Source organism: Scyliorhinus canicula, chromosome 9, assembly GCF_902713615.1.
Source record: "Scyliorhinus canicula chromosome 9, sScyCan1.1, whole genome shotgun sequence".
Taxonomy (NCBI): Eukaryota; Metazoa; Chordata; class Chondrichthyes; order Carcharhiniformes; family Scyliorhinidae; genus Scyliorhinus; species Scyliorhinus canicula.
The window spans coordinates 2033420-2058022 of NC_052154.1; the positions used below are offsets into that span (position 1 = coordinate 2033420).

Sequence of the window (24603 nt, forward strand, 5' to 3'; positions counted from 1 at the left end):
GCCTCCACAGCCTTCTACGGCAAAGAGTTCCACCGATTCACCACCCTCTGGCTGAAGAAATTCCTCCTCATCTCTGTTTTAAAGGATCATCCCTTCAGTCAGAGGCTGTGTCCTCTGCTTCTAGTTTTTCCTACAAGTGGAAACATCCTCTCCACGTCCACTCTATCCAGGCCTCACAGTATCCTGTAAGTTTCAATAAGATACCCCCTCATTCTTCTAAACTCCAACAAGTACAGACCCAGAGTCCTCAACCGTTCCTCACACGACAAGCTCTTCATTCCAGGGATCATTCTTGTGAACCTCCTCTGGACCCTTTCCAAGGCCAGCACATCCTTCCTTAGATATGGGGCCCAAAACTGCTCACAATGCTCCAAATGGGGTCTGACCAGAGCCTTATACAGCCTCAGAAGTACATCCCTGGTCTTGTATTCTAGCCCTATCGACATGAATGCTAACATTGCATTTGCCTTCTTAACAGCCGACTGAACCTGCACATTAACCTTAAGAGAATCGTGAACAAGGACTCCCAAGTCCCTTGTGCTTCTGCTTTCTGAAGCATCTCCCCATTTTGAAAATAGTCTATGGCTAAATTCCTCCTTCCAAAGTGCATAACCTCACACTTTTCCACATTGTATTTCATTTGCCACTTCATTGCCCGCTCTCCTAGCCTGTCCAAATCCTACTGCAGCCCCCTTGCTTCCTCAATGCTACCTGTCCCTCTACAGATCTTTGTATCATCTGCAAACGTAGCAACAGTACCTCCAGTTCCTTCTTCCAGATCATTAATGTATATTGTGAAAAGTTGTGGTCCCAGCACAGACCCCTGAGACACACCACTAGTCACCGGCTGCCATCCTGAAAAAGACCCCTTTATCCCCACTCTCTACCTTATGCCAGTCAGCCAATCCTCTATACATGCCAGGATCTTACCCTGAATACCTTGGGCTCTTAACTTATTTAACAGTCTCCTCTGCGGCACCTTATCAAAGGCCTTCTGGAAATCTAAATAAATCACGTCCACTGGTTCTCCTTTGCCTAACCTCCTTGTTACTTCCTCAAAGAACTCACAACAGATTTGTCAGACATGACCTCCCTTTGATGAAGCCGTGCTGACTCAATCCTCTTTACCATGCACTTCCAAGTACTCTGCAATCTCATCTTTATAACAGACTCTAAATTCTTACCAATGACCGAAGTCAGGCTAACTGGCCTATAATTTCCCGTCTTCTGCCTCCCTCCCTTCTTAAACAGTGGGGTTACATTAGCCACTTTCCAGTCCTCTGGGACCGTTCCTGCCTCCTGTGATTCCTGAAAGATCATCACTAATGCCTCCACAATCTCCTCACCTATCTCTTTTAGAACCCTGGGGTGTAGTCCATCCGGTCCAGGTGACTTATCCACCTTCAGACCTTTCAGTTTCCCCAGAACCGTCTTCTTAGTGATGGTCACTGCACTGACCTCTGCCCCCTGGTTCTCCTGGAGCTCTGGCATCCCACTGGTGTCTTCCACCGTGAAGACTGATGCAAAGTAACTATTCAGTTTCTCTGCCATTTCTTTGTTTCCTATTATTACTTCCCCAGCCATATTTTCCAAAAGTCTTATGTCTATTTTTGCCTCTCTCTTGCCTTTTATATGTTGAAAAAAACTCTTCCTAACTTCCTTTATATTACTAGCTAGCTTGCACTCATACTTCATCTTATTTCCCCTTATTGTTTTTTTAGTTGTCCTCTGCTCGCTTTGAAAGGCTTCCCAATCCTCCAGCTTCCCACTAATCCTCGCCACTTTGCATGTCTTTTCTTTTGCTTTTATGCTGGTCCTTGACATCCCTCGTCAGCCACGGATACCTTGCCTCACCATAGCATGTTTCCTCCTCCTTGGGATGAATTTCTGCTGTACCTCCCGTAACCCCCAAAACCCCTGTCATTGCTGTTCCACTGTCTTTCCTGCTCGGCTCCTTTTCCAATCAACTCTGGTCAGCTCCTCCCTCATGTCTTTGTAGTTACCCTTATTTAATTGTAATACAGTTACATCTGATTGCAGCTTCTCCCACTCAAACTGCAGGGTAAATTCTATCATATTGTGGTCACTGCTCCCCAAGGGTTCCTTCACCTTAAACTCCCTAATCAAGTCTGCCTCATTACACATCACCAAATCCAGAATTGCCTGTTCCCCAGTAGGCTCTGTCACAAGCTGCTCCAAAAAACCATCTCTTAGACATTCCACAAAAGTAACCCAATGGGTCAGAGTGGCTGACAGCTTTAACGCCGCGCACACTGGGCGATGCACAGTGGAACTATGTCCAAATTGAGAAGGAGGGCCCGCTGTCCTGTTTGGTGTGAGGAGGTTCCAGCAGTCTGTCTACGGCTGTGCATTCCCGGCCGATACTGACCACAAACCGTAACTTGGGCTGTGTGAGGAGGATCGATGATACCCCCGATCGTGACTGCCAGGGTCCAGCGATGGGCATCACTCCTGGCAGCAACCAATACACACTGGAACACGGATCCCACACACTGCAACACGGATCCCACACACTGCAACACGGATCCCACACACTGCAACACGGATCCCACACACTGCAACACGGATCCCACACACTGCAACACGGATCCCACACACTGCAACACGGATCCCACACACTGCAACACGGATCCCACACACTGCAACACGGATCCCACACACTGCAACACGGATCCCACACACTGCAACACGGATCCCACACACTGCAACACGGATCCCACACACTGCAACACGGATCCCACACACTGCAACACGGATCCCACACACTGCAACACTGCAAAATGGAATTTTGCCCTTCATTGCTAGGGGGATGGAGTTTAAGACTAGGGAAGTTATGCTGCAATTGTATAAGGTGTTAGTGAGGCCACACCTGGAGTATTGTGTTCAGTTTTGGTCTCCTTACTTGAGAAAGGACGTACTGGCACTGGAGGGTGTGCAGAGGAGATTCACTAGGTTAATCCCAGAGCTGAAGGGGTTGGATTACGAGGAGAGGTTGAGCAGACTGGGACTGTACTCATTGGAATTTAGAAGGATGAGGGGGGATCTTATAGAAACATTAAAAATTATGAAGGGAATAGATAGGATAGATGCGGGCAGGTTGTTTCCACTGGCGGGTGAAAGCAGAACTAGGGGACATACCCTCAAAATAAGGGGAAGTAGATTTAGGACTGAGTTTAGGAGGAACTTCTTCACCCAAAGGGTTGTGAATCTATGGAATTCCTTGCCCAGTGAAGCAGTTGAGGCTCCTTCATTAAATGTTTTTAAGGTAAAGATAGATAGTTTTTTGAAGAATAAAGGGATTAAGGGTTATGGTGTTCGGGCCGGAAAGTGGAGCTGAGTCCACAAAAGATCAGCCATGATCTCATTGAATGGCGGAGCAGGCTCGAGGGGCCAGATGGCCTACTCCTGCTCCTAGTTCTTATGTTCTTATGTTCTTATTTATCCCACACACTGCAACACGGATCCCACACACTGGAACACGGATCCCACACACTTCAACACGGATCCCACACACTGCAACACGGATCCCACACACTGGAACACGGATCCCACACACTGCAACACGGATCCCACACACTGCAACACGGATTCCACACACTGCAACACGGATCCCACACACTGCAACACGGATCCCACACACTGCAACACGGATCCCACACACTGCAACACGGATCCCACACACTGCAACATGGATCCCACACACTGCAACACGGATCCCACACACTGCAACACGGATCCCACACACTGCAACACTGCAAAATGGAATTTTGTCCTTCATTGCTAGAGGGATGGAGTTTAAGACTAGGGAGGTTATGTTGCAATTGTATAAGGTGTTAGTGCGGCCACACCTGGAGTATTGTGTTCAGTTTTGGTCTCCTTACTTGAGAAAGGACGTACTGGCGCTGGAGGGTGTGCAGAGGAGATTCACTAGGTTAATCCCAGATCTGAAGGGGTTGGATTACGAGGAGAGGTTGAGTAGACTGGGACTGTACTCGTTGGAATTTAGAAGGATCTTATAGAAACATTAAAAATTATGAAGGGAATAGATAGGATAGATGCGGGCAGGTTGTTTCCACTGGCGGGTGAAAGCAGAACTAGGGGACATAGCCTCAAAATAAGGGGAAGTAGATTTAGGACTGAGTTTAGGAGGAACTTCTTCACCCAAAGGGTTGTGAATCTATGGAATTCCTTGCCCAGTGAAGCAGTTGAGGCTCCTTCATTAAATGTTTTTAAGATAAAGATAGATAGTTTTTTGAAGAATAAAGGGATTAAGGGTTATGGTGTTCGGGCCGGAAAGTGGAGCTGAGTCCATAAAAGATCAGCCATGATCTAATTGAATGGCGGAGCAGGCTCGAGGGGCCAGATGGCCTACTCCTGCTCCTAGTTCTTATGTTCTTATGTTCTTATTTATCCCACACACTGCAACACGGATCCCACACACTGGAACACGGATCCCACACACTTCAACACGGATCCCACACACTGCAACACGGATCCCACACACTGCAACACGGATCCCACACACTTCAACACGGATCCCAAACACTGCAACACGGATACCACACACTGCAACACGGATCCCACACACTGCAACATGGATCCCACACACTGCAACACGGATCCCACACACTGCAACACGGATCCCACACACTGCAACACGGATCCCACACACTGCAACACGGATCCGAAACATTGCAACATGGATCCCACACACTGCAACACGGATCCCACACACTGGAACACGGCCCGGGCACACGGATCCCACACACTGGAACACGACCCGGCTACACGGATCCCACACACTGGAACACGGCCCGGGCACATGGATCCCACAAACTGGAACACGGCCCGGACACACGTATCCACACACTGGAACATGGCCCGGACACACGGATCCCACACACTGGAACGTGGATCCGACACACTGGAACACGGATCCCACACACTAGAACACGGATCCCACACACTGGAACATGGATCCCACACACTGGAACACGTATCCCACACACTGGAACACGGATCCCACACACTGGAACACCGCCCGGCCACACGGCTCCCACACACTGGAACACGGCTCCCACACACTGGAACATGGATCCCACACACTGGAACATGGATCCCACACACTGGAACACGGATCCCACACACTGGAACACGGCCCGGCCACACGGATCCCACACACTGGAACATGGATCCCAACACTGGAACACGGATCCCACACACTGGAACACGGATCCCACACACTGGAACACGGATCCCACACACTGAAACATGGATCCCACACACTGGAACATGTATCCACACACTGGAACATGGATCCCACACACTGGAACACATATTCCACACCCTGGAACATGGATCCCACACACTGGAACACGGATCCCACACACTGGAACATGGATCCCACAAACTGGAACATGGATCCCACACACTGGAACACGTAGCCACACACTGGAACATGGATCCCACACACTGCAACACGGATCCCACACACTGGAACACGGCCCGGGCACACGGATCCCACACATTGGAACACGGCCCGACCACACGGATCCCACAAACTGGAACACGACCCGGCCACACGGATCCCACACACTGGAACATGGCCCGGACGCACAGATCCCACACACTGGAACGTGGATCCGACACACTGGAACACGGATGCCACACACTGGAACACGGATCCCACACACTGGAACATGGATCCCACGCACTGGAACACGGATCCCACACACTGGAACATGGATCCCACACACTGGAACACGGCCCGGCCACACGGATCCCACACACTGGAACACGGCCCGGCCACACGGATCCCACACACTGGAACACGGCCCGGCCACACGGACCCCACACACTGCAACACGAATCCCACACACTGGAACACGGCCCGGCCACATGGATCCCACACACTGGAACGAGGCCCAGGCACACGGAGCCCACAAACTGGAACACGGCCTGGGCACATGGATCCCACACACTGGAACATGGCCCGGACACACGGATCCCATACACTGGAACGAGGATCCCACACACTGGAACACGGATCCCACACACTGGAACACGGATCCCACACACTGGAACACGGCCCGGGCACACGGATCCCACACACTGCAACACTGATCCCACACACTGGAACACGGCCCGGGCACACGGATCACACAAACTGGAACACGGCCTGGGCACACGGATCCCACACACTGGAACGTGGATCCCACACACTGGAACACGGATCCCACACACTGGAACATGGATCCCACACACTGGAACATGGATCCCACACACTGGAACACAGCCCGGGCACAGGGATCCCACACACTGGAACACGGATCACACACACACTGGAACGTGGATCCCACACACTGGAACATGGATCCCACACACTGGAACACGGATCCCACACACTGGAACACAGCCCGGGTACACGGATCCCACATACTGGGACACCGATCCCAACACTGGAACACGGATCCCACACACTGGAACACGGATCCCACACACTGGAACATTGATCCCACACACTGGAACACGTATCCACACACTGGAACATGGATCCCACACACTGGAACACAGATTCCACACCCTAGAACATGGATCCCACACACTGGAACATGGATCCCACACACGAACATGGATCCCACACACTGGAACACGTATCCACACACTGGAACATGGATCCCACACACTGGAACACGTATCCACACACTGGAACGTGGATCCCACACAACCTGGAACGTGGATCCCACACACTGGAACATGGCCCGGCCACACGGATCACACACACTGGAACATGGCCCAGGCACACGGATCCCACACACTGGAACATGGCCCAGGCACAGGGATCCCACAAACTGGAACACGGCCCGGCCACACGGATCCCACACACTGGAACACGGCCCAGGCACACGGATCCCACACACTGGAACATGGCCCAGGCACAGGGATCCCACAAACTGGAACACGGCCCGGCCACACGGATCCCACACACTGGAACACGGCCCGGCCACACGGATCACACACACTGGAACATGGCCCAGGCACACGGATCCCACACACTGGAACATGGCCCAGGCACAGGGATCCCACAAACTGGAACACGGCCCGGCCACACGGATCCCACACACTGGAACACGGCCCGGCCACACGGATCACACACACTGGAACATGGCCCAGGCACACGGATCCCACACACTGGAACATGGCCCAGGCACAGGGATCCCACAAACTGGAACACGGCCCGGCCACACGGATCCCACACACTGGAACACGGCCCGGCCACACGGATCATACACACTGGAACACGGCCCGGCCACATGGATCCGACACACTGCAACACGGATCCCACACACTGGAACACGGCCCGGCCACACGGATCCCACACACTGGAACACGGCCCGGCCACACGGATCACACACACTGCAACAGGGATCCCACACACTGGAACACGGCCCGGCCACATGGATCCCACACACTGGAACACGGCCCGTGCACATGGAGCCCACAAACTGGAACACGGCGTGGGCACACGGATCCCACACACTGGAACATGGCCCGGACACACAGATCCCATACACTGGAACGAGCATCCCACACACTGGAACATGGATCCCACACACTGGAACACGGCCCGGGCACACGGATCCCACACACTGCAACACGGATCCCACACACTGGAACACAGCTCGGCCACACAGATGCCGGACACTGGAACACGGCCCGGGCACACGGATCCCACAAACTGGAACACGGCCTGGGCACACGGATCCCACACACTGGAACATGGCCCGGACACACGGATCCCACACACTGGAACGTGGATCCCACACACTGGAACACGGATTCCACACACTGGAACATGGACCCCACACACTGGAACACGGATCCCACACACTGGAACATGGATCCCACACACTGGAACACAGCCCGGGCACAGGGATCCCACACACTGGAACACGGATCCCACACACTGGAACACGGATCCCACATACTGGAAAATGGATCCCACACACTGGAACATGGATCCCACACACTGGAACACAGATCCCACACCCTGGAAAATGGATCCCACACACTGGAACGTGGATCCCACAAACTGGTACATGGCCCGGCCACACGGATCCCACACACTGGAACACGGATCCCACACACTGGAACACGGATCCCACACACTGGAACACGGATCCCACACACTGGAACACGGCCCGGCCACACGGATCCCACACACTGGAACACCGGAACGCTGTCCACTTGCTCCGCTCCACAAGACCGCCAGCTCCCGCCTCGACCGCATTGGTAGCAGAAGCTCCACATTATGGATAACTTGGTGGTCACAGTGGCTCCAATCAAATAATAGACCCAGACGGACCCGCAGCTGTCGAGGGCCCAACACATGGTCCAGTGCGGGGCAAACACCCAGCTTTGCCCAATGATCACCCAGTACGTATCTCCCAGCATTCCCAGTACAGACCGCCCTGTGCCACCCAGTACGGACCCCCCGTATCACCCAGTACGGACCCCCCGTATCACCCAGTACGGACTCCCCGTATCACCCAGTACGGACGTCCCCATATTACCCAGTACGGACCCCCCGTATCACCCAGTACGGACCCCCCGTATCACCCAGTACGGACGTCCCCATATTACCCAGTACGGACTCCCCGTATCACCCAGTACGGACGTCCCCATATTACCCAGTACGGACCCCCCGTATCACCCAGTACAGACCCCCCGTGTCACCCAGTACAGACTCCCCGTATCACCCAGTACGGACGTCCCCATATTACCCAGTACGGACCCCCCGTATCACCCAGTACAGACCCCCCGTGTCACCCAGTACGGACCCCCCGTATCACCCAGTACGGACCCCCCGTATCACCCAGTACGGACCCCCCGTATCACCCAGTACGGACCCCCCGTATCACCCAGTACGGACCCCCCGTATCACCCAGTACGGACCCCCCTGTATCACCCAGTACGGACCCCCCTGTATCACCCAGTACGGACCCCCCCGTATCACCCAGTACGGACCCCCCGTATCACCCAGTACGGACCGCCCCGTATCACCCAGTACGGACCCCCCGTATCACCCAGTACGGACCCCCCCCCCCGTATCACCCAGTACGGACCCCCCCCGTATCACCCAGTACGGACCCCCCCCCGTATCACCCAGTACGGACCCCCCCGTATCACCCAGTACGGACCCCCCGTATCACCCAGTACGGACCCCCCTGTATCACCCAGTATGGACCCCCCCGTATCACCCAGTACGGACCGCCCCGTATCACCCAGTACGGACCCCCGTATCACCCAGTACGGACCCCCCGTATCACCCAGTACGGACCCCCCGTATCACCCAGTACGGACCGCCCCGTATCACCCAGTACGGACCCCCCCCCGTATCACCCAGTACGGACCCCCCCCCGTATCACCCAGTACAGACCGCCCTGTGCCACCCAGTACGGACCCCCCGTGACACCCAGTACAGACCCCCCTGTATCACCCAGTACGGACCCCCCTGTATCACCCAGTACGGACCCCCCTGTATCACCCAGTACGGACCGCCCCGTATCACCCAGTACGGACCCCCCGTATCACCCAGTACGGACCCCCCGTATCACCCAGTACGGACCCCCCCGTGACACCCAGTACGGACCCCCCGTGTCACCCAGTACGGACCGCCCCGTATCACCCAGTACGGACCCCCCGTATCACCCAGTACGGACCCCCCCCCGTATCACCCAGTACGGACCCCCCGTGTCACCCAGTACGGACCCCCCGTGTCACCCAGTACGGACCGCCCCGTATCACCCAGTACGGACCACCCCGTATCACCCAGTACAGACCGCCCCGTATCACCCAGTACGGACCCCCGTATCCCCCAGTACGGACGCCCCGTATCACCCAGTACGGACCCCCCCCGTGACACCCAGTACAGACCTCCCCGTATCACCCAGTACGGACCCCCCGTATCACCCAGTACGGACCCCCCGTATCACCCAGTACGGACCCCCCGTGTCACCCAGTACGGACCCCCTGTACGGACCTCCCCATATTACCCAGTACGGACCCCCCCGTATCACCCAGTACGGACCCCCCCGTGTCACCCAGTACGGACCCAACGTGACACCCAGTACGGACCCCCCGTATCACCTAGTACGGACCCCCCGTATCCCCCAGTACGGACCCCCCCGTGTCACCCAGTACGGACCCAACGTGACACCCAGTACGGACCCCCCGTATCACCCAGTACGGACGCCCCGTATCCCCCAGTACGGACCCCCCCGTGTCACCCAGTACGGACCCCCCCGTGACACCCAGTACGGACCCCCCCGAATCCCCCAGTACAGACCGCCCGTATCACCCAGTACGGACACTCCCTGTATCCCCCAGTACAGACCGCCCCGTATCACCCAGTACGGACGCCCCGTGTCACCCAGTACGGACCCCCCGTATCACCCAGTACGGACCCCCTGTACGGACCTCCCCATATTACCCAGTACGGACCCCCCCGTATCACCCATTACGGACCTCCCCGTACGGACCTCCCCATATTACCCAGTACGAACCTCCCCGTATCACCCAGTATGGACCGCCCTGTATCACCCAGTATGGACCTCCCCGTACGGACCACCCCATATCACACAGTACGGTGCCTGGTATCCCTCAGCATCAAGCAGTTTGGCTGAGAGGCCGGTCCACACGTTCATGAGGGCGACGACGGGGTCTTGGGGACACGACTGGCCCGGTTTCTATTCAGCTACAGGATGACTCCCTTGGCAACTTCACGTGTGGCACCAGCAGAGTTGTTGATGGGACATCGGCTCCAGACCCGCCTCAGCCTGATTATCCTGGACATGGTGCTCGGGACCTCCAGCGCCAGGATCACTCCAAGGCAGACACAGGGAAACACTCACAGCATCGCAACAAAATGCAACTAACTGCAGAGAAACAGGAGGAACATCTGAGAAGAAGGAGGGCTGCAGACTGCGATTGGGCAGCCAGAGCTCCATCATGAGGTTCACAGCGGACAATCTGTCAAAATGGGTCCAGGAAGTGCAGAAAGTCAATTGGAAGCCATACAATCCACCTGGGGACGGACGAGCTGGTGGGTGGGTCAGAAGGAGGACAAATAACAGAGATGGGGGAATGGTTTCTACATAAGTTTATATTTACAAATGGTTAGACAAATGAATGAAAAAATCCACAACAATTGGCGGCTGCAGTTTGCAGTGATGTTGTTGGGCACAGAAGGGTGGGGCCACTCCCGTCCGATACAGACTGCCCCTTGGGCCAAGGACGCTAGGCCCATGGCTCAATGGCCATAACTAGTACATTAATAAACCTACAGGGTAAGGCCAAGCCTGAAGGAACAAACTCAAATTTGCTGAGGAGTGGGAAGGTGAGGGGACAGTGTCACAGCCTCGTCTGAAAGCGTAGGAAACCATAAAATCCAGAAAATGAAACAATTCAGCTGGCCAAACAGTAAATGAAATACAGCTTTGAGTCTCAGAGCATTGTTGCTGTGAAGAAGCATTTTGTAAACCTTAATCAAGACCATTCAGAGCTGGAGACAAATTCCCGAGGAAAAGTACGGCTCCTTGTGCGCGTACGAAGGGGAGACACTGTGCTAAACATTCAGTCACATATTCACCCTTCCCTACTGGCCAGTTAGGAATAGTTAAAGTTAAAATTTAGCAAATGAATTTAATCTTTCTGTTTTGAGATATGAGTTTTGTTATTGCCATGTTCAGTTCTGTAAAGAAAAACATTTATTTTGCATCAGCTCAGATAGGAAACTAAAATTCATTCAATGTGAAACTCTGAATAAAATTCAAGCTGCGTGAGATGGAGGTTTGAGTGTCGAAGTGATGCAATGCGGATTTAGAATTGACAAGGACAATTTGTCCCTAAAATATAAGATAAATTGCAGTTTGTCCGTAATCCACCTTGAACTGTGAGAACTTTCCAAAACATTGGAGTTGGAAAGAATGTTGAAATTCAGTTAAGGACTCGTTTCACAAAGTATTTCTTGCAACTTTGCTTCAGTAGCAAATATCAGAGATTTAAGGAGAGAGGGGAGAGACAGAAGAAATGGAATTTGAACAAAATTGAAGAAAAAAGACCAAGAGGGAAAGTGTGAAGATGGCTTCCCAATGACATTCCAACAATGGGTTAAAGGAGGAATTGGGATACCGAGGTAAGAGTGAATTCGGTTCAGTAAACGGGGGAATCGATCAAACGATCCTGCATTACAGTAAAACCACACGCCTGTCACACGCTCTACCTCAACCACCTGTGGTTAGCAGGACTGGGCAGCGAGGTTATTAACCCTTTACAACAAGACACTTTCCAGCTCGATTACAAAAATAAACCTACGCAGGCAAGAAAGTACCGGGCGAAACATTCCGATTCTCCGCTGGCGGGACCATTAAGGCCGGAATTATCTGGTTGTTACGATCCACATTTCCCGCCTGTAGCGCACCCCCACCCACGGGATTCCTGGCAGCGCGGGGTGGTCACAATGGGAAATCCCACTGACCAGCGGAGGAGGAGCCAGAGATTCCAGAACGGACAATCCCGGTCGGAATTGCATGAAGCAATTGGGCCTCGTAAAGAAAAGGAAAACTTGTTGAAGGACCTTCACATTCTGCAGGGATCCCTCAGCTCAAAGTTTGTTCCTCTGGGAAATTAGGAAGAAAAAATGAATTTAATGTCACTCTGAACAAACTGAAGAACCAATCGGCAGGGATTCTCCGTTTGGGAGGCTCAGTCCCTATATCGGCATGAAACTGGTGTTTTACACCAGGAAAACTGGCGTAAAACAGCCACCGACTCGCTGTTTTGCTGGGGGATAGCAGGGAGGTAGCATAGAGCTCCCAGCTCTAGCTGCTGATCCGGCCCTGAGGACATCGGCCTGCAGCGGCCGCACTGTGCTCCATGGCGGACTCAGCCCCAGGACCCAGACTGCAACAATCATCCCTCCCTCGGCCACTCACACACCCCGGAGCGCCCCGTCCACATTGCCCCAGACCCGAATAAAGCCACCCCTGCCGCGGATCGGCCCTCCCCCAACTGTGGCTGCGCTGGACTGAATCTACAGCCGCCACACTGAGTCCCCGATGGGTGGGACCGTGAGAGACCCACGCCGTCAGGAACCCGGCCGGTCCGGAGCGGAGCATCGCAGGGCAGGCTTCAGGCAATGGCCTGAGGCCGTGGATACAGCGTGCACCGTACACCTGGAGTGCTCCGCTTTTCAGGGGGTGGAGCATTGCGAAAGCAGCGCACCCCCAATATTGGCATCATCAGGAACTCTCCACCCCCTCGCCAAATGCGATTTTGCCGTCAGAGAGCAGAGAATCCAGCCCCACATGTTCCAGGCGGAAGCCAAGAGGTACAAGAAAACACTGAAGAACTAAAGGCAATGGGAGGACATTGGAAAGAATATTTTGAAAAACATTATGGGGGCGATTCTCTGTCTGGTCCACATGATGCTGCCCCAGGAGGATACTGAGAGGCTGTCCCAGGAGGATACTGAGAGGCTGTCCCAGGAGGATACTGAGAGAGCCGTGTGTGCTGGGCGTGGAACCCAGCGGGAAGCTCCTGACCTGCAGCACCCGAAGCAGCCGGATTGAGGCTCTCGCTGAGTGTGAACCAGGTGAGCACATTGAGAAGAGAATATACTCACTCTGGTCCAAGCTGCAGCCTCCCGGCTCCCAGGATTCCCCAGGACACAGTGAAAGTCCTCAGGCACCGGATCCCAGATCCTCTGCCCCTGGCACCCACCAGTGAGGTTACCTGGACCGGGCTCTGGTTCCTTCCCTGGTCTCCACACTCACCCTCAGGGTAAGGCGATGCCCCGAGTGCTGTGGTCCAGCTCCTGGCTGTTTGGACTTTGCTTTCTGTGTCTGTGGTGTTGAAGCCTCCCGAGGTCAGGCCTCACCTTCTGGTTGGGTTGCTGGGCAGTAACTCCGCCACACTGAGTGGCGACATGACACTTCTCCGCACGAGAATCCATTGGGAGCCGAGTAGTGCTCACATTATTACGATTCCCAATTCCCTGTTGGCAAAAGTCACGGTCGGTGGGGGACTTGGGTGGATGCTGGGACAGATGGGCAGAAGCTGGAGCTGCCCCCGTTATGGGTATAGACCATCTGGGGTTGGCATGGTGGACCCCACAGATGGTGGTTCCCACCCCCCCACCGAGACTGTCCCCCCTGGGGTCTCCTCCCCAACGAGCACCGGGGCAGAAACCCCAGTGCCCCTAGACTCATTGCCCAGGAGCGAAAATACCCTTCACCTCCGCGGACCCCCACAGCAGCCCTTCTGCCAGCTTTCCGTTTGTAAAAAGGAGTTCTAATGGCACCCGCGTGGCCACTTGGTGGTTAGATCATGGGCGGCCGTTAGATGGGGGTCATTCGCGTTAATGGAATGGAGAGTGGCTTTCTCGCCAACGGGGATGATGGGTTAGATTGGAAACTGATTTTGGCCTCTCCCATGATCGAACGGTCCTGTCGTACCCTCGCTCGAGCGCGATGCGGCCGGTAGATTGCGCACTAAGCGTTGGAGGATTGTGATGGAATCAGTGTAATTCCCACTGGCTCTCCCGCCCGGTCATTGTTTGAGAGAATTCTGCCCAACATTTCCAAAGATATATATAAAAAATGGAAAGAAAATTTGTTAATTCTATGTGTGAAAAGAATGGCCATGTACAAAAATTGGTGAGGATGTTAACAGAGGCGGAGCCTTCAAGTGAATGACTACTGGGACAAAAAGGGAAGATGAAGAATTCTTGTGCGCTGGAGCAACGAAACGTAGAAATCTTACCGGCTTGATTCATGTGTTGATATGTACATTCTAATTCAGATCAGGAGTGGCCACTCAGGCCTCGGGCCTACTCCGCCATTCAATCAGACCATGGCTGATCTAATTTGTACCCAAACTTCACATTCTTGCCCATCCTCGATAACCTTTCACCCCCTTGTCAATCAAGAATCTATCTCACTCTGCTTTCAAAATTTGCAAAGACTCTGGGCGGGATTCTGCAATAACGGGGCTGTGTCCCCACGCTGGCGTGAAAACCGGCGCCAACCACTCCGGCGTCTACGGCCCCCGAAAGTGAGGAACTCCCCCCTTCCTGGAGGGTTAGGTTGCCGCCAGAGTGGTTCCCGGAGCCCAGCCGGCGCCGAACGGCCCGCGTGTGCACGGAACGGCTGGCGTATTTCCGCGCATGTGCCGGCCCCCGTGCAATATGGCGGAGTCCTACCGGGACCCAGCACGAGTAAAGTAGGCCCCATGGAACCAGCCCACCCTCTGATTGGTTGGCCCCGATTGCGGGCCAGGCCACCGTGGGGGCCCCCTCCCCCAGGGTTGGATCACCCCGCCCCCCCCTCCAGGATGGCCCCCGCACACTCACCTTCCAGGTCCCGCCGTGTGGGAGGTGTGTAATCCACAATACGGGACTCGGCCAAACTCGTCGGCCACTCGGCCCATCGGGGCTCGGATAATTGCCGGGGGGAGGGGGGGGGGGGGGGTTGTCAACGGCAGGAATCCCGCGGGTGCCTGAAAAACGGTGTTGGAGAATAGGGAAGCCGGCATCCGGGCGGCGGGGCGCATCCCTGCCGGGGATTCTCCGCCCCGGCGCAGGGTCGGAGAGTCCCGGCCTCTGTTTCCACTGACTTCTCAGGAAGAGAGTTCCAGAGGCGAACGACCCTGTGAGAGGAAAAACATTCTCATCATCTCCGTCTTCAATGAGCAACACCGAAAACCGTGACCCCAAGTTGTGGATCCTGCAGCAAGAGGAAACTCCCTCTCCACATCCACCCTGTCCATGCAGTAATCAGAGAGTCCCCCACAACACAGCCAATAGAAAGAGGACAGTAAGAAGTCTTACAACACCAGGTTAAAGTCCAACAGGTTTGTTTCAAACTCGAGCTTTCGGAGCACGGCTCCTTCTTCAGGTGAATAGAAAGAGGAACATGGCTGTTGCTAGGCATCCACGGTATGATGTATAGATTGACATGTGTTCGAGTTTGTATAGAGACAGTCTCAGAGATGTTGATGTGAGGAAAGCAGCTGGATAGGTCTATACCCTGAGATATGTAAAAGTTGTGATTACAATAAACAGTTTATGTTCAAACAAACCTCCAGGCCTGACATCCTCCCTCAAGATGTTCCTTAAAATCTTCCTCACTGACGAATCTTTCAAACATTTCCTGATGGCAGTCAGTATCAGATATCTGTTTGAAATGGTTCCTGTCAAGCACTTCACAACACTTTGTGCTCCCGAGATGCTATAAAAATGCAAGTTGTTGTAGATTGGCTGGGTTAAAATCCTCTGCATGGAGACAGTGATCAACAGAATTTCGCAACCGGAGAGTTTCTGATGTTTTGATTCTGTGAGGATTGTGTCGCTTACCTTTACAGATCTGTACAAGCCCCAGGACAATGATGAGTGCAAGAGCCAGGAGTTTACCAGCAGTGAAGAAATCCTGGATTCGGGTAACCCATCGGACGCTGAAGCAATTCACCCAGGTCAGCAGCACTGTGACAATAAGAATTGAGTAAGTGACGGCCAAACACTTCAACACATTATTAAATATTTTCATTCCCAATCCTACCTACACTGGCAGCCGGATTCTCCATCCCGCCAGCTGGCCATTGTCGGCACCCCAATGCCATCGGAAAATCCCCGGGCGAGACAGCGCTGCCGGCGAAACAGAGGATCCATCGACGGAGAATCCAGCCCCTCATATATGTGAACCCATGCTGTACCTGTCCTGGGAGCTTTACTCTGTATCTAACCCCGTGCTGTACCTGTCCTGGGAGCTTTACTCTGTATCTAACCCCGTGCTGTACCTGTCCTGGGAGTGTTTGATAGGGACAGTGTAGAGGGAGCTTTACTCTGTATCTAACCCCGTACTGTACCTGTCCTGGGAGTGTTTGATGGGGCAGTGTAGAGGGAGCTTTACTCTGTATCTAACCCCGTACTGTACCTGTCCTGGGAGCTTTACTCTGTATCTAACCCCGTGCTGTACCTGTCCTGGGAGTGTTTGATAGGGACAGTGTAGAGGGAGCTTTACTCTGTATCTAACCCCGTACTGTACCTGTCCTGGGAGTGTTTGATGGGGACAGTGTAGGGGGAGCTTTACTCTGTATCTAACCCCGTGCTGTAGCTGTCCTGGGAGTGTTTGATGGGGACAGTGTAGATGGAGCTTTACTCTGTATCTAACCCCGTGCTGTACCTGTCCTGGGAGTGTTTGATGGGGACAGTGTAGAGGGAGCTTTACTCTGTATCTAACCCCGTGCTGTACCTGTCCTGGGAGTGTTTGATGGGGACAGTGTAGAGGCAGCTTTACTCTGTATCTAACCCTGTGCTGTACCTGTCCTGGGAGTGTTTGATGGGGACAGTGTAGAGGGAGCTTTACTCTGTATCTAATCCCGTGCTGTACCTGTCCTGGGAGTGTTTGATGGGGACAGTGTAGAGGGAGCTTTACTCTGTATCTAATCCCGTGCTGTACCTGTCCTGGGAGTGTTTGATGTGGACAGTGTAGAGGGAGCTTTACTCTGTATCTAACCCCGTGCTGTACCTGTCCTGGGAGTGTTTGATGGGGACAGTGTAGAGGGAGCTTTACTCTGTATCTAACCCCGTGCTGTACCTGTCCTGGGAGTGTTTGATGTGGACAGTGTAGAGGGAGCTTTACTCTGTATCTAATCCCGTGCTGTACCTGTCCTGGGAGTGTTTGATGGGGACAGTGTAGAGGGAGCTTTACTCTGTATCTAACCCCGTGCTGTACCTGTCCTGGGAGTGTTTGATGGGGACAGTGTAGAGGGAGCTTTACTCTGTATCTAATCCCGTGCTGTACCTGTCCTGGGAGTGTTTGATGGGGACAGTGTAGAGGGAGCTTTACTCTGTATCTAACCCGTGCTGTACCTGTCCTGGGAGTGTTTGATGGGGACAGTGTAGAGGGAGCTTTACTCTGTATCTAACCCCGTGCTGTACCTGTCCTGGGAGTGTTTGATGGGGGCAGTGTAGAGGGAGCTTTACTCTGTATCTAACCCCGTGCTGTACCTGTCCTGGGAGTGTTTGATGGGGACAGCGTAGAGGGAGCTTTACTCTGTATCTAACCCCGTGCTGTACCTGTCCTGGGAGTGTTTGATGGGGGCAGTGTAGAGGGAGCTTTACTCTGTATCTAATCCCGTGCTGTACCTGTCCTGGGAGTGTTTGATGGGGACAGTGTAGAGGGAGCTTTACTCTGTATCTAACCCCGTGCTGTACCTGGCCTGGGAGTGTTTGATGGGGACAGTGTAGAGGGAGCTTTACTCTGTATCTAACCCCGTGCTGTACCTGTCCTGGGAGTGATGGGGACAGTGTAGAGGGAGATTTACTCTGTACCTAACCCCCTGCTGTACCTGTCCTGGGGGTGTTTGATGGGGACAGTGTAGAGGGAGCTTTACTCTGTATCTAACCCCGTGCTGTACCTGTCCTGGGAGTGATGGTGACAGTGTAGAGGGAGCTTTACTCTGTATCTAACCCCGTGCTGTACTTGTCCTGGGAGTGTTTGATGGGGACAGTGTAGAGGGAGCTTTACTCTGTATCTAACCCCGTGCTGTACCTGTCCTGGGAGTGTTTGATGGGGACAGTGTAGAGGGAGCTTTACTCTGTATCTAACCCCGTGCTGTACCTGTCCTGGGAGTGTTTGATGGGGACAGTGTAGAGGGAGCTTTACTCTGTATCTAACCCCATGCTGTACCTGTCCTGGGTGTGTTTGATGGGGACAGTGTAGAGGGAGCTTTACTCTGTATCTAACCCCGTGCTGTACTTGTCCTGGGAGTGATGGGGACAGTGTAGAGGGAGATTTACTCTGTATCAAACCCCTTTCTTTACCTGTCCTGGGGGTGTTTGATGGGGACCGTGTAGAGGGAGCTTTACTCTGTATCTAACCCCGTGCTGTACCTGTCCTGGGAGTGATGGGGACAGTGTAGAGGGAGCTTTACTCTGTATCTAACCCCGTGCTGTACCTGTCCTGGGAGTGATGGGGACAGTATAGAGGGAGATTTACTCTGTACCTAACCCCGTGCTGTACCTGTCCTGGGAGTGATGTTGACAGTGTAGAGGGAGCTTTACTCTGTATCTAACCCCGTGCTGTACCTGTCCTGGGAGTGTTTGATGGGGACAGTGTAGAGGGAGCTTTACTCTGTATCTAACCCCGTGCTGTACCTGTCCTGGGAGTGTTTGATGGGGACAGTGTAGAGGCAGCTTTACTCTGTATCTAACCCTGTGCTGTACCTGTCCTGGGAGTGTTTGATGGGGACAGTGTAGAGGGAGCTTTACTCTGTATCTAACCCCGTGCTGTACCTGTCCTGGGAGTGTTTGATGGGGACAGTGTAGAGGCAGCTTTACTCTGTATCTAACCCTGTGCTGTACCTGTCCTGGGAGTGTTTGATGGGGACAGTGTAGAGGGAGCTTTACTCTGTATTTAATCCCGTGCTGTACCTGTCCTGGGAGTGTTTGATGGGGACAGTGTAGAGGGAGCTTTACTCTGTATCTAATCCCGTGCTGTACCTGTCCTGGGAGTGTTTGATGTGGACAGTGTAGAGGGAGCTTTACTCTGTATCTAACCCCGTGCTGTACCTGTCCTGGGAGTGTTTGATGGGGACAGTGTAGAGGGAGCTTTACTCTGTATCTAACCCCGTGCTGTACCTGTCCTGGGAGTGTTTGATGTGGACAGTGTAGAGGGAGCTTTACTCTGTATCTAATCCCGTGCTGTACCTGTCCTGGGAGTGTTTGATGGGGACAGTGTAGAGGGAGCTTTACTCTGTATCTAACCCCGTGCTGTACCTGTCCTGGGAGTGTTTGATGGGGACAGTGTAGAGGGAGCTTTACTCTGTATCTAATCCCGTGCTGTACCTGTCCTGGGTGTGTTTGATGGGGACAGTGTAGAGGGAGCTTTACTCTGTATCTAACCCCGTGCTGTACTTGTCCTGGGAGTGATGGGGACAGTGTAGAGGGAGATTTACTCTGTACCTAACCCCCTGCTGTAACTGTCCTGGGGGTGTTTGATGGGGACAGTGTAGAGGGAGCTTTACTCTGTATCTAACCCCGTGCTGTACCTGTCCTGGGAGTGATGGGGACAGTGTAGAGGGAGATTTACTCAGTATCTAACCCCGTGCTGTACCTGTCCTGGGAGTGATGGGGACAGTATAGAGGGAGATTTACTCTGTACCTAACCCCGTGCTGTACCTGTCCTGGGAGTGATGTTGACAGTGTAGAGGGAGCTTTACTCTGTATCTAACCCCGTGCTGTACCTGTCCTGGGAGTGTTTGATGGGGACAGTGTAGAGGGAGCTTTACTCTGTATCTAACCCCGTGCTGTACCTGTCCTGGGAGTGTTTGATGGGGACAGTGTAGAGGCAGCTTTACTCTGTATCTAACCCTGTGCTGTACCTGTCCTGGGAGTGTTTGATGGGGACAGTGTAGAGGGAGCTTTACTCTGTATTTAATCCCGTGCTGTACCTGTCCTGGGAGTGTTTGATGGGGACAGTGTAGAGGGAGCTTTACTCTGTATCTAATCCCATGCTGTACCTGTCCTGGGAGTGTTTGATGTGGACAGTGTAGAGGGAGCTTTACTCTGTATCTAACCCCGTGCTGTACCTGTCCTGGGAGTGTTTGATGGGGACAGTGTAGAGGGAGCTTTACTCTGTATCTAACCCCGTGCTGTACCTGTCCTGGGAGTGTTTGATGTGGACAGTGTAGAGGGAGCTTTACTCTGTATCTAATCCCGTGCTGTACCTGTCCTGGGAGTGTTTGATGGGGACAGTGTAGAGGGAGCTTTACTCTGTATCTAACCCCGTGCTGTACCTGTCCTGGGAGTGTTTGATGGGGACAGTGTAGAGGGAGCTTTACTCTGTATCTAATCCCGTGCTGTACCTGTCCTGGGAGTGTTTGATGGGGACAGTGTAGAGGGAGCTTTACTCTGTATCTAATCCCGTGCTGTACCTGTCCTGGGAGTGTTTGATGGGGACAGTGTAGAGGGAGCTTTACTCTGTATCTAATCCCGTGCTGTACCTGTCCTGGGAGTGTTTGATGGGGGCAGTGTAGAGGGAGCTTTACTCTGTATCTAACCCCGTGCTGTACCTGTCCTGGGAGTGTTTGATGGGGACAGCGTAGAGGGAGCTTTACTCTGTATCTAACCCCGTGCTGTACCTGTCCTGGGAGTGTTTGATGGGTGCAGTGTAGAGGGAGCTTTACTCTGTATCTAATCCCGTGCTGTACCTGTCCTGGGAGTGTTTGATGGGGACAGTGTAGAGGGAGCTTTACTCTGTATCTAACCCCGTGCTGTACCTGGCCTGGGAGTGTTTGATGGGGACAGTGTAGAGGGAGCTTTACTCTGTATCTAACCCCGTGCTGTACCTGTCCTGGGAGTGATGGGGACAGTGTAGAGGGAGATTTACTCTGTACCTAACCCCCTGCTGTACCTGTCCTGGGGGTGTTTGATGGGGACAGTGTAGAGGGAGCTTTACTCTGTATCTAACCCCGTGCTGTACCTGTCCTGGGAGTGATGGGGACAGTGTAGAGGGAGATTTACTCTGTATCTAACCCCGTGCTGTACCTGTCCTGGGAGTGATGGTGACAGTGTAGAGGGAGCTTTACTCTGTATCTAACCCCGTGCTGTACTTGTCCTGGGAGTGTTTGATGGGGACAGTGTAGAGGGAGCTTTACTCTGTATCTAACCCCGTGCTGTACCTGTCCTGGGAGTGTTTGATGGGGACAGTGTAGAGGGAGCTTTACTCTGTATCTAACCCCGTGCTGTACCTGTCCTGGGAGTGTTTGATGGGGACAGTGTAGAGGGAGCTTTACTCTGTATCTAACCCCATGCTGCACCTGTCCTGGGTGTGTTTGATGGGGACAGTGTAGAGGGAGCTTTACTCTGTATCTAACCCCGTGCTGTACTTGTCCTGGGAGTGATGGGGACAGTGTAGAGGGAGATTTACTCTGTACCTAACCCCCTGCTGTACCTGTCCTGGGGGTGTTTGATGGGGACAGTGTAGAGGGAGCTTTACTCTGTATCTAACCCCGTGCTGTACCTGTCCTGGGAGTGATGGGGACAGTGTAGAGGGAGATTTACTCTGTATCTAACCCCGTGCTGTACCTGTCCTGGGAGTGATGGGGACAGTATAGAGGGAGATTTACTCTGTACCTAACCCCGTGCTGTACCTGTCCTGGGAGTGATGGTGACAGTGTAGAGGGAGCTTTACTCTGTATCTAACCCCGTGCTGTACTTGTCCTGGGAGTGTTTGATGGGGACAGTGTAGAGGGAGCTTTACTCTGTATCTAACCCCGTGCTGTACCTGTCCTGGGAGTGTTTGATGGGGACAGTGTAGAGGGAGCTTTACTCTGTATCTAACCCTGTGCTGTACCTGTCCTGGGAGTGTTTGATGGGGACAGTGTAGAGGGAGCTTTACTCTGTATCTAACCCCATGCTGTACCTGTCCTGGGAGTGTTTGATGGGGACAGTGTAGAGGGAGCTTTACTCTGTATCTAACCCCATGCTGTACCTGTCCTGGCAGTGTTTGATGGGGACAGTGTAGAGGGAGCTTTACTCTGTATCTAACCCCGTGCTGTACTTGTCCTGGGAGTGATGGGGACAGTGTAGAGGGAGGTTTACTCTCTGCCTGACGCAATGATTCCTGTAATCAGATATTTATGCAAAACTATATGAAAGGAGCAATTAATGGAACCTCAAATGTGTTTAAATTGTCATCCTCAATATCACCATTCTGATCCATTTGGGTCCAAGCAAGTTCAAATTTTGGGTCATTTACACAATTTTGTTTTGGAACCCCACAGATCACTGACAATATTTCATTAACCTTGCTTTGATTGTGAAGTTTGAACAAATGGAGCAGGTTTTTTTAAAATAAATTTAGATTACCCAATTATTTTTTCCAATTGAGGGGCAATTTAGCGTGGCCAATCCACCTACCCTGCACATCTTTGGGTTGTGGGGCAAAACCCACGCAAACACGGGGAGAATGTGCAAACTCCACACGGACAGTGACCCAGAGCCGGGATCGAACCTGGGACCTCAGCGCCGTGAGGCGATTGTGCTAACCACTAGGCCACCGTGCTGCCCTTCAATGGAGCAGGTTTGACTGATTTCTGCAGCTAAACACATTTCTTTGCTTCTCCCTTTACCTCATCTTTCACCATTTAGAAAATATTTTGGTAACTTTCTCAGGTCCAAACTGCTTGAACTCCATCTGTCACAGTCTCCACTCACTGCGTCCATTAATGTCCCTTCATAACATCCAACTCCTATTTACACATTGGGCACCAGCCACTGAATCTAAACCTCAGGACCTGCTACACATCTCCAGGGAACTCTCCTTGTCTCATAGCAACATTCAGCAAACACCTTTTAACTCAACTCTCTGTCTATTATCTTCAAACCCATTACCAACCCAGGTCACAAGGTTCACGCCAACCCTGAGAGTTGTCTATTTTTAGTAAAAAAAACACTTTTGAAACCTTTGGCATTCGATGTAGGAGCAAGGGAACAGGAGAAACCATTCAGCCCCTCCTTCAAACATTCAGATCACAGCTGGTCTCAAACCAACTCCAGAGACGTTTAGCACATTTCATACAATCACAGAATCATCCAGAATGGAAGAGGCCCTTTGGCCCATCAAACCTGTACTGACTAAAACAACTACTCTAAATCTACACTAATCCCACTCCCCAGCACTTGGCCTGTGGCCTTGAACATTTTGACATTCCAAGTATCACCCAAGTACTTTTTAAAGATTGTGATGTTTCCTTCCTCACCAACCCCCCAGGCAGCATATTCCGGATTCCCACCGACCTCTGGATGAAAAAACATTCACTCAAATCCCTCCTAAACCTCCTGCCCCTTTGTAATTGACCCTTCAACTCAGGGGAACAGCTGCTTTGAATCCACCCTGTCCCATGGCCTATTCGCCTCAATCCGGTCCCCACTCAGCCTCTCTTCATAGCTGAAATGTTCCATCCCAGTGTGACAATCCCCTGGGCAGGCGCACAGTCAATCCCAGTCCCACAGGCCCCAGAGTGGCGCACAGTCAATCCCAGTCCCACAGGCCCCAGAGTGGCGCACAGTCAATCCCAGTCCCACAGGCCCCAGAGTGGCGCACAGTCAATCCCAGTCCCACAGGCCCCAGAGTGGCGCACAGTCAATCCCAGTCCCACAGGCCCCAGAGTGGCGCACAGTCAATCCCAGTCCCACAGGCCCCAGAGTGGCGCACAGTCAAACCCAGTCCCACAGGCCCCAGAGTCACAACACAAGTGAATTAACCAATCATTCTTATGAAAATACCCCAAATCTTTGGCTCTTTGCTGCCCAATAATTACAGTCACCAGGTTTGTAAATTTAAACACAATTAGTGTTTATTTATTAAAAAAAGGCTATAATGAAATATGCAGCAAATACAGCTGGTTAACTATTAACTAATTCCTAATCCCCACTTTAACTTGTCCCCACCCTCTACACACACACACACACACACACACACAGACAAACACAGAGGGGAATAAAGGAGTAAAATATAT

The 24603-nt window shown here is 52.9% G+C and overlaps 1 protein-coding gene across 2 annotated transcripts in view; it reads right to left on the reverse strand.

Moving 5' to 3' along the window:
- LOC119971057 (large neutral amino acids transporter small subunit 2-like) overlaps nucleotides 1-24603 on the reverse strand; it is a 140241-nt gene that overhangs the window by 59253 nt on the left and 56385 nt on the right. For both annotated transcript variants that reach the window (XM_038806186.1, XM_038806185.1), the window contains exon 4: nucleotides 16436-16561. In XM_038806186.1, the coding sequence (XP_038662114.1) occupies nucleotides 16436-16561 (126 nt within the window). The remainder of the gene's footprint in view (nucleotides 1-16435; nucleotides 16562-24603) is intronic.